General features: G+C 37.2%; 1 protein-coding gene across 1 annotated transcript in view; it reads right to left on the bottom strand.

The window, feature by feature from the left end:
• LOC134668606 (atrial natriuretic peptide receptor 1-like) overlaps positions 1-2,258 on the bottom strand; it is a 259,800-nt gene extending 257,542 nt beyond the window's left edge. The window contains exons 1-2 of the mRNA XM_063526062.1: positions 1,981-2,258; positions 1,401-1,590 (exon numbers count right to left, since the gene is read on the bottom strand). Of these exons, the coding sequence (XP_063382132.1) occupies positions 1,401-1,590; positions 1,981-2,163 (373 nt within the window). The 5' untranslated portion in view covers positions 2,164-2,258. The remainder of the gene's footprint in view (positions 1-1,400; positions 1,591-1,980) is intronic.
• Between the last annotated feature and the right edge of the window lie 7,767 nt (positions 2,259-10,025).

The following is a 10,025-nucleotide window of genomic DNA, read 5'->3' on the forward strand; positions in this document are numbered from 1 at the left end:
TTTTTTTTTTAAATCCATGACTACGATTACCCGATTACACTGCGGCCAGCAGGCGTATTATGGATGGCTTTATCCACGTGATAAAATAAGAGTCACTTTTTAACACCGCGGGATTTACAGTGACGGATACCGTTTTATCACGCTATTACGTAGACAAGAACGACAATTTTACTGACATTAAGCAATCGTAGTCGCCAGCAAAAGCCAGTACTTAAGCTAATAAAGTATGCGAATCAACAATATGTCTCCTGAATCCTAAATGTCAGGCCCGAAAAAATACCACAATTAATTTCGACGCCACCCAACACGGCCCTTTCATTTATTTACACACGCTGGATCCTTAAATCTCTTTAGGATAAATCGACATCATTCGAGGTTAAAACCGGACTGAAAGCCAGTGTTTTATTATGTAACCACCCCTATATTGTACGAGGAACCAATTATGTAGTAGTATAGGTATAATATTGTTTTTATAAGGCGTCGACTTTAATAGTTGAATTAAGACTTCATATATCATATCGTCGGGTGACAAGCAAAAGTCACTAAGTACTATCAAAAAATTAAAGTAACAATGCACTTTATTACGCTTGTAACACAGTTTATTGTCCAATAATTTCAATGGTGTTAGTTAGTGACTTTTGCTTGTCACCCCCCACGTTATCAACCTGTAATCGCATACTTTTCACTATGGGCTCGACGTTTGTTTTGTTTTCCAATTTTTACGAAGCTCTTATTATTGCGAAGTCAATGATTATCTATTTCTTGGTAAAATTATTATTTTGATATTTTTACCTTTTGCCTATTGAATTGAAATTCATTGAACATCAGGGATGTTCAATGAATTTCAACATTGCAACACAAGCTTTATTGAGCTTACCGTTGGACTTAGTCAATTTGTGTATGAATGTCATATATGAGTCGATCAATTATTTATTTTTGTTATTCTGTCCCATCAGCCAGGAGACAACAGTAGCATAGTTTCTTAGAAGAAGTGCTGTACCATGTTCTAAAAACGTGCTTAGCCATAACATAACCATAATGGTAAGGCCTTATGACTACCAAAAAAATCAAGTTTGGTTTATTTAAATACGAAATAACTAGTATTTTAAGAGTGATCCAGGAGACCGTAACCATGCTGGCAACTAGTGACAAGAAAAAGTTGATTCACCTACTTCTACTACTACTGCCGTGGCGCAGCGACCCGAAGTGGACCTTGGCCTCTGACACTAAGGAACACCATGCTTCTCTGTCTAGCGCCGTTTCTGTCCAATCGACGGCACCGAGCTCGGTCAGATCTTTCACGACCTCATCCCACCCAAGGAGGAGTAGGTCGTGATTCACCCAATAATATTTATTTATTTACTATTTTATCGATGCCGGGGTTTTATAATCCCACTTACCCAGTGCAAAGTCGCAAGAAGGGCCGAAGAAGACGTGCGCGCAGTCATTGTAGGCGTCTATAGCCTCGATGACCGCGTACGCGGAGTCGCAGTCCTCCACGTCGTAGCTCATATACTCGAACTGCACCCAGTCTGGAAACGCCTGCTTGACGACCTCTTGCTGTAGCGCCAGCTCAATGGCGGGCTCCACCTGAAAACAGTTCCTAGTTAGTAGCGACTAGTGAGGTCGTAAGACCAGGAAACCATTGGCATTGGCATATCTCGGGACTGGCTTTACGGACGATAATAATGAGGCATGACAGGGGCTAGTCATCATCATCATTGGCCACAGCATCTTGACAGATGATTGTTGCAGCGACAGTTTATTAAGAAGAGGTCTGTGCGCCGTCGTAGATCGGAGGTGCGGCACACCTTTTCCTATAGCTGTAAAGGACAATCGCAGCACGACACTTCCTGCCACAAAGATCGCAGGTGAAACCCGAATCAGTTGATGGTTCCTGTGAAGCCCGAAGTCTTTTCTGCTTTAAATCAGCAATAAAGCCGACTAAACTAACGACTAAAGCAATCATCACCTACTCACCATAGTCAATGAAGCATAATAAGACGTATTTCGCGGCAGCAACAAAGCTGCCCTTACAGCGCAGTTTCCTTTATCATCGCACAGGCTCTCACACGACCTCTCCTTCGGCTCTTCCCCCCTACAATTACTGGCTCCAACACCACACGACACACACAACAGCACTAGCACTGTATACCACGCCATGATAAACTTCCGTATCACTAATATCAATCACTGACGCACTTGGCTTATCACATTTTGATGCACTTTCGATATCACCGTTTCGTTCGGCATCTGAAACAAAATAAAAAAGTTAACATTTTTATTAAGTAGGTAATTATTATGCATAGTGTCGCAAAATCGCCTGGATCATCAGATTATTGTCTATTTGTGGGCATCGTAATGACTAATTAGTCCTAGGGTTCCTCGAGATAATAAAACAGTCTAGGTAGATTCAACTGAGACACAATATAATTCCACGGAAGTCAATAAACAACGTTCTTGTATTGCCAAATCTCTAATCAAAATCACTTATTGGGTAATCAAAACTAATATTCGGAAATCAATGAGGTTGATACCAAAATAAGGCTAAAAGCGTTTTGACATTCAACGACATCGACGTTTGTACGATATTTAGTGGGCTTGAATTTGGCAAAAGCTGAACTTATATAGCGCTTCACATCGCTTTTAGCTGACATTTGGATGACAACTGCAGCTGCACCATCAGTCCATCACTATCCGAACGTCACCTTAGTTTACGGTAAAACTCTCGCTAAACACGAACGTTTGAAAATCTAGGCATTAAGTAGTTATTCAGCCAAATTCTAAGAATTATTTTGATTATTGGTTTAGTCTCTAGAGTAAAGAGTGACATTCCATTTCCACCTGCAGCTGCAATACTGTTTATTTTACTATGGAAACGCGTCGCTGTCATTGTCAATTTCCATAGTAAAATGAACAGTATTGCAGCTGCAGTTGGAAATGGAATGTCACTCTAACACTGCTTCTAATGGTTTCTCATAAATACCTATATATCTCAGGAGTCGTTGTTTTTAAACAACTATTTTCATAATTAGTAATTTAGTACCCACAAGACGCTTCTAGTACAGTCATTATATCCAAAAAACCGACCCTACCCGTGAATAATTAGTTCTTGGATTTTTTTTTCGTAAGTCCCTCGGGGGGGTCACTGGGAGTGTAAATTCAAAAAGTAGGCTGAATCAGGCTCCTGCGTATATTCAAAAAATGTTTTTTTTCCAAAAAAATGGTTTTTCTTCAATAACTTGGCCATTTTTGATTTTACAGTAAAACCGTACGGACAAAAATTGTAGGAAATTTGATTCTCTACAAGTTAGTCCAGTCATTATATCCAAAAAACCGTCCCTTCCCGTGAATAATCAGTTCTTAGATTTTTTTTTGTACGTCCCTCGGGGGAATCGCTGGGAGTGTAAATTCAAAAAGTAGACTGAATCAGGGTCCTGTGTATATTCGAAAAACGGTTTTTCTTGAATAACTCGGTCATTTTTGATTTTACAGTAAAACCGTGAGGACAAAAATTTTAGAAAATTTGATTCTCTACAAGTTTGTTTCCCTTCATTTATGCCGTAAAGCGTAGAACATAGGAGATAATGATAATATTTTGAATTTGTCGCGTTTTTCAGGTTTAATTTCTAAAATATCGATTTTGGGGGAAAAAACGTGGGAACCAAAATTGTTCAGAATTTGATTCTCTACAAGTTTAGTCCTCTTCATTTATGTCGTAAAGTTGAAAATAAACGTGATGTTGAAAATATTTCGAATTTGTCGCTTTTTTCAAATTTTATCTCCAAACTATCGATCCTAGAAAAAAAATTGTGAGGACCAAACTTGTAGAGAATCAAATTTTCTAAAATATTTGTCTTCACGGTTTTACTGTAAAATCAAAAATGACCGAGTTATTCAAGAAAAACCGTTTTTCGAATATACACAGGACCCTGATTCAGTCTACTTTTTAATTTACACTCCCAGCGAATCCCCCGAGGGACGTACGAAAAAAAAATCTAAGAACTGATTATTCACGGGAAGGGACGGTTTTTTGGATATAATGATTGGACTAACTTGTAGAGAATCAAATTTCCTACAGTTTTTGTCCTTACGGTTTTACTGTAAAATCAAAAATGGCCGAGTTATTGAAGAAAAACCGTTTTTTTTGGAAAAAAAACCATTTTTCGAATATACGCAGGAGCCTGATTCAGCCTACTTTTTGAATTTACACTCCCAGTGACCCCCTCGAGGGGCCTACGAAAAAAAAATCCAAGAACTAATTATTCACGGGTCAAAATCTATAATGACTGTACTATTCATTAAATTACTATAATCGTCCTTATAATATTTATTTAACATTAGGTAATGTCTAATTTATCATTTTTCTTCCACTTAAAAATATTCGCTGATACCAAGACCGCAGCTTTACGTACCGACAATGTTGATTTAGTATATTTTTGGCACCGATACATTCCAAGGGATAAACTACGTCCATCAGCTCGTTGACGGACAGACGGACATTACACATGTGCTAATACGTTTAGATTCGTTGCCGAAAAATACACACGTGGGTGGTTGAAGACTAAGTATCTATTACGTAGTATATATTTTTCACCACACCAGCTCGGAAAGACTTACTTTGCACTTCAAAAACTGATAGCAAACTTGCATTTTATTCACATGTGAGGCAAAGTAATCAAATGCAAATTTTGAGTTGTTTTCTTAAATGTTTCTAGTAGAATTGAATTGAAAATCTGAACACGCACTCTAACGCTTTGACAATAGAGGCGTGTTCAGATATTTGTGAGCGCCTTGGCCACTCCGATATATCTGATGGCGACTGTACAAGGAGCATTCCACGAATTGTTTACCGTTGTCCCGTCTCGAACAAATACGAATTTTCTGAATATTTGCAGGTATACTTAAGAGTTCCTTTTTACGTGACAACTAAAGTTAAACAATGCTTATAAATAAGTAAAAAATATCTTCGGCAACATCGAAAACACAGAAAAATACATTCTGATACACGAAATAAAATGTGTTTATATGGAACAGCTCATGGAATGCTTCACAATTTCACAATAGCTGAGCGTTTTCCAAAAAAAAATGTGTCCCAAGATTTCCTTTCCAGATTGTCACATTTTTGTATGAATATTTTTTATTTGTATGAACGTTGTATGAACTGGAAAAATATGTTTTCATACAAAATTTTGGGACACTTTTTTTCATGTCTGAGGCGCATGTACAAATGATTGTGAGTAAAATGAGCCCAAGAAGTCAATATTTTTGACGACGTGAATGAAATGTACATTTTTTTTGGAAAACGCTCAGCTACGAGTAGTATGTTCACAACTGTGGCGGCACCAGGTAACCTGCGAAAAGCGACTTAAGTTGACGTCGGTGTTATAATGTTAACTTAACGTTTACTACCCTCGTCACATCCGTTGCCGGAATCTTCGCAATAGTAATATCCGTTAACGTCAACGACCTATTGTATCCTTTACCGTAATAACGCCCTCCTAGCTTATTTCGTAGTGACCCTGCCTACGAAATAGGAGTTAAAACCTACGGTACAGAAACTGGGTGGAAACCTGGTAAGGCCATTTATTTTTGTATTTGTCACAGGTATTTATTCCTTTTTTTTCATGATTTATGGATGTTTTATATCTTTATAAGTCATCATCTCAGCCATAAGACGTCCACTGCTGAACATAGGCCTCCCCCTTGGACCTCCACTCGTACCGGTTGGAAGCGATCCGCATCCAGCGTCTTCCGGCGGCCTCTCTTTCTCTGGATCTTTATAAGTATTTATGTATTTATAAATATCGTTGTCTAGAAGTCACAACACAAGCCTCATTGAGCTTATTGTGATGATCAAATTGGTCGATTTGTGTAAGATTGTCCCAAAATATTAATTTATTTAATTTCTGTATTTAAGCACAATCACGGAATAATAATAATTTTAAAAACTAGTGACCCGAGCCGCCCTGGCTTCGCACGGGTTACACAAAACCCTTTTCCCTTTTAACAAATTATACATCTAACCCAGTGGTGGGCAAAGTACGGCCGGCGGGCCATCTCCGGATCGCGAATGGATTTTATCCGGCCCGCCCCAGTCCTATGTAATATGGGCTAATTAGGCTATATGGCATTGGCCCACGATTATTTTAAATCAAAATAAATTTTGGCTACAATTGTGGCCCTCCACTTAAATTTCCTAAACTTTCTGGCCCCCCATGAAGAAACTTTGCCCACCACCGATCTAAACCTTCCTTAAGACTCTATATTGATAGGTGCAAACCGCATGAAGTTTATCGCGAACAATTATACAGACAAACGCGGCGGGAGACTTTGTTTTATAAGGTGTAGTGAAACCTGAGTGTGTACTGCCGTCGCATCGCTGGATGACCAACATTTTATTTAATAAATAAATGGAGTTCAATATAACAAATGCACACTTTAAATTTAAAACTAAGTTAGGTACTCAACATAATTGAAGACAAATTATACATAATTAAGTGGAATAAAGTTATCCCACGTCATTCTACCTTCATAAGACAAGTTTAAATCAAAGGTTAAGTAAAATAATGCTTCGATAAATATGGAAACCACAGTAAATGAAAATGTCGACAGAAATAAGGAAAAGATAAACTATTACTTAACGTTAGAAGTTCTGTTCTCCCCGATAACAACAGGAAAAGGAAGAATAAAGAAATACACGTCAGCGCCTAATAGACACATCGGGGATATTATTTCCATTGCTTAGTAAAAACCACTATAACAGGGTATTTTACTGTATTTTTTGTAAAAGAACTTTCATTAGATCCTTTTGTCATTTATTAGTGTTATATGTACTGTAACATACATATCATCATCATCATCATCATTTCAGCCTATATACGTCCCACTGCTGAGCACAAGCCTCTTCTCATGCGCGAGAGGGCTTGGGCTATAGTCCCCACGCTAGCCCAATGCGGATTGGGGACTTCACATACACCTTTGAATTTCTTCGCAGATGTAGTTATGTAGGTTTCCTCACGATATTTTCCTTCACCGAAAAGCTAGTGGTAAATAAATATCAAATGATATTTCGTACATAAGTTCCGAAAAACTCATTGGTACGAGCCGGGATTTGAACCCGCGACCTCCGGATTTAAAGTCGGGCGTCATATCCACTCGGCCACCACTGCTTAACATACATATATATCTCAATAAATAACGTCAAGCAATCGCGGCTACTGTTATTATTATTAATCGTTGTTTGTTATTGTTATTAATTGTTGTTCAGTCAGCAGCAATGGTTGGTATAAAGACGGCCGCCACCCGTCATCTTTAAAAAAAAACTATTCTGATCCTGGTGGGTACTAGGGCAAGTTTGGTATCATTTTCGTATAAACGAAAGACGTAGAATTCATTGCTGATATGATATTTGTTTTTTTCAGTTTCATAGTAATTTTACAAGAAAAACGTAAAAAGGTGAAAAATTTGGTTGGAGATTTTTGCTACGCGGAGCCGAAACTACAAACGATAGAAAGTTGAAATTTGCACACTAGATTACATTTATAAAGTGTACAAGATATAAGAAGCGATTTTGAGAAATGCAACCCCCAAGGGGGTTAAAAAGGGGATGAAAGTTTGTATGGGGTTCAAGTTTTATTTTAAGCTAGGAATTTGAAACTTCGTAAAACGATATATTATTAAAATACAAGAAAACTACCTTCAGCGTTTTTGAAAATTCATCCCCTAAGGTGGTGAAAAAGGGGTTGAAAGTTTGTATGGATATCAAAAAATTTTTCGAACGCGGGACTTGAATCTTTGTATTTGGGGATATTATTAAAAGACAGGAAAAGTAATTTCAGCGTTTTGTAAAATTCATCCCCTAACAGGGTTAAAAAGGGGTTGAAAGTTTGAATCCATCACAAATCGGAGTAGACACACATTTCTTATTGCCTCCCAGGCTTGAAATGCTTAGAATTACTCAAGGAACATATGTGATGAAGCTCATAGCTTAATAAAAAAAAATTGGGTCAACTTTATAACTGCTTCCGCTATAACGATTATAATTAAACGCAAACTTTTGGATAGATTGATAAAAATAACTAATTTAGGATTAGGTTGGCGAGTAGATCCCAGATTCCTCAAGTGAGCCTTGTGACAAATGTCAGAAAATGTAAAACATAATGATAACGGAAATGCAGGAAAACAATAATAAAAAATACCCTTTGGGTACCCATATTATTTAGCTACGATTTCAAATTCGTGCTTAAATAAATACTAGTTTTGAGAGGCGAACGTTAGCGTGCTTCAATATATAAGTTCTTACCTACTAGGACCGTAGGTACTGTCGATAGTTAGGAGCTCATCTCGTGTTTATCTCTAAGGGAAGAATAATGAGTTACAGATGGATCGATCCCATGATGTTGCCGGAAATTCACACAAAGCCCGTTAGAGCACCAGTTGTGTGAGCTACTCGTATTTTGATAGAACGACCATTAATATTAAGAAAAAAGGAAAGTGCGGGCCGTACCTTTATAGGTTAAAAAAGGCAATGGGGCAAAAAAGGCGTATTTTCGCGGCACATACGTAGTCTTAATAAAAACCTGTTTTTTTAAATCATGATTTCGATTAAAACGATTTTCGCGGAAAGTGTTTGCTTAAAGTGACATTCCATTTCCAACTGCAGCTGCAATACTGTTCATTTTACTATGGAAACGCGTCGCTGTCATTGTCAATTTCCATAGTAAAATGAACAGTATTGCAGCTGCAGTTGGAAATGGAATGTAACTCTTATTTTCTTAGTGGCACATTATTTTGGACTTTCGGTGCGATTATTTCCAAAAGTATTCGCAAAATCAAACTCGCCAAACCATAATTGATTTCATTTTTAAAAACCTTTCGAATAATGTGATTTTTACGGTTTTTGGTTTTCATTTTTATTTATCTCATATGGTGTCTTTCATAAGTATTTTTGTTTATCCCCAATAAGGGTTCGGATAGTCGCTTAGCAAAAAAAAATGTCCCTACGAGAATTCTTCACATTAAGTTACCGAGTGGAAATCGAAATTGAGAATAATACCTACCTACGTTTGAAATATAGCCCTGAAAAGAAAAGTAATAAAAAAGTAAGTAAAAGTAAGTAGTAAGTTATTTATAATATACTTATGTGTCCTTTAATGAACAGTATCGAAAGTGACTTTATATTAGATCACAAAAATAAACCCACCATAATTATGCCAAAGGTCGAAATAACCATTTCTAAGTATTACAAAAATAACCCGTGAATGATAGACGACAGTACCTAGTCAACGTTAGCTATTACGCTTTTTATTATACAGCTCAAAAGCAAAACGGAATAAGTAACATACACAAACGAAACTATTTTAAGACCTGTCGGAATTTGTTGATATTTCTTTAGAGATCGTAAACTTAAAATTATTAAACAGGAGTGTACAGATTTATAGTAATGAGCTTTAAGATCTCCATTAGAGCGGTTGAAAGATGGATTGAATTGTTTTATATGTAACTAATCGAAATGAAAATACATATAAGAATCAACGCCTGCTGTTGTCACGCTATTTTTAAAGCTGCCGGCGTATTGTGGATGGCTTTATTCATCTTTATCCACGCGATAAAATAACTGTCACTCTTTAACACCGTAGGATAGAAAGTGACGGACACCATTTTATCACGCTGTCACGTAGACAAGAACGACCATCATATCCGTGCTGTACATCCGTTTAGCGTGGATATTTACAAGGTCTAGTCTAGAATATAAGGCTAAATTAGATAAGTATGTGTAGTCATTGTGTTTCAATGTTAACAATTGGAGCATTCCATGAAATTGTCTACCGTGTGTCCCGTACAAATGCGAATTTTCTGATGAAGTACTCTGAAGAGTTTCTTTTCTGTGAAAAAAGGTCAGAAATATGCACATAAAAATAACTGTCGGCTTCAAAACGCCGAAAAAAAAAAGTGTACACATGAAATTAAAAGCGTTTGTACGGGACAGCCCGTGGAATGCTCCAATTATAGGTAAGTAGGTA

The sequence above is a fragment of the Cydia fagiglandana genome, chromosome 1 (genome assembly GCF_963556715.1).
Source record: "Cydia fagiglandana chromosome 1, ilCydFagi1.1, whole genome shotgun sequence".
Lineage (NCBI taxonomy): Eukaryota > Metazoa > Arthropoda > Insecta > Lepidoptera > Tortricidae > Cydia > Cydia fagiglandana.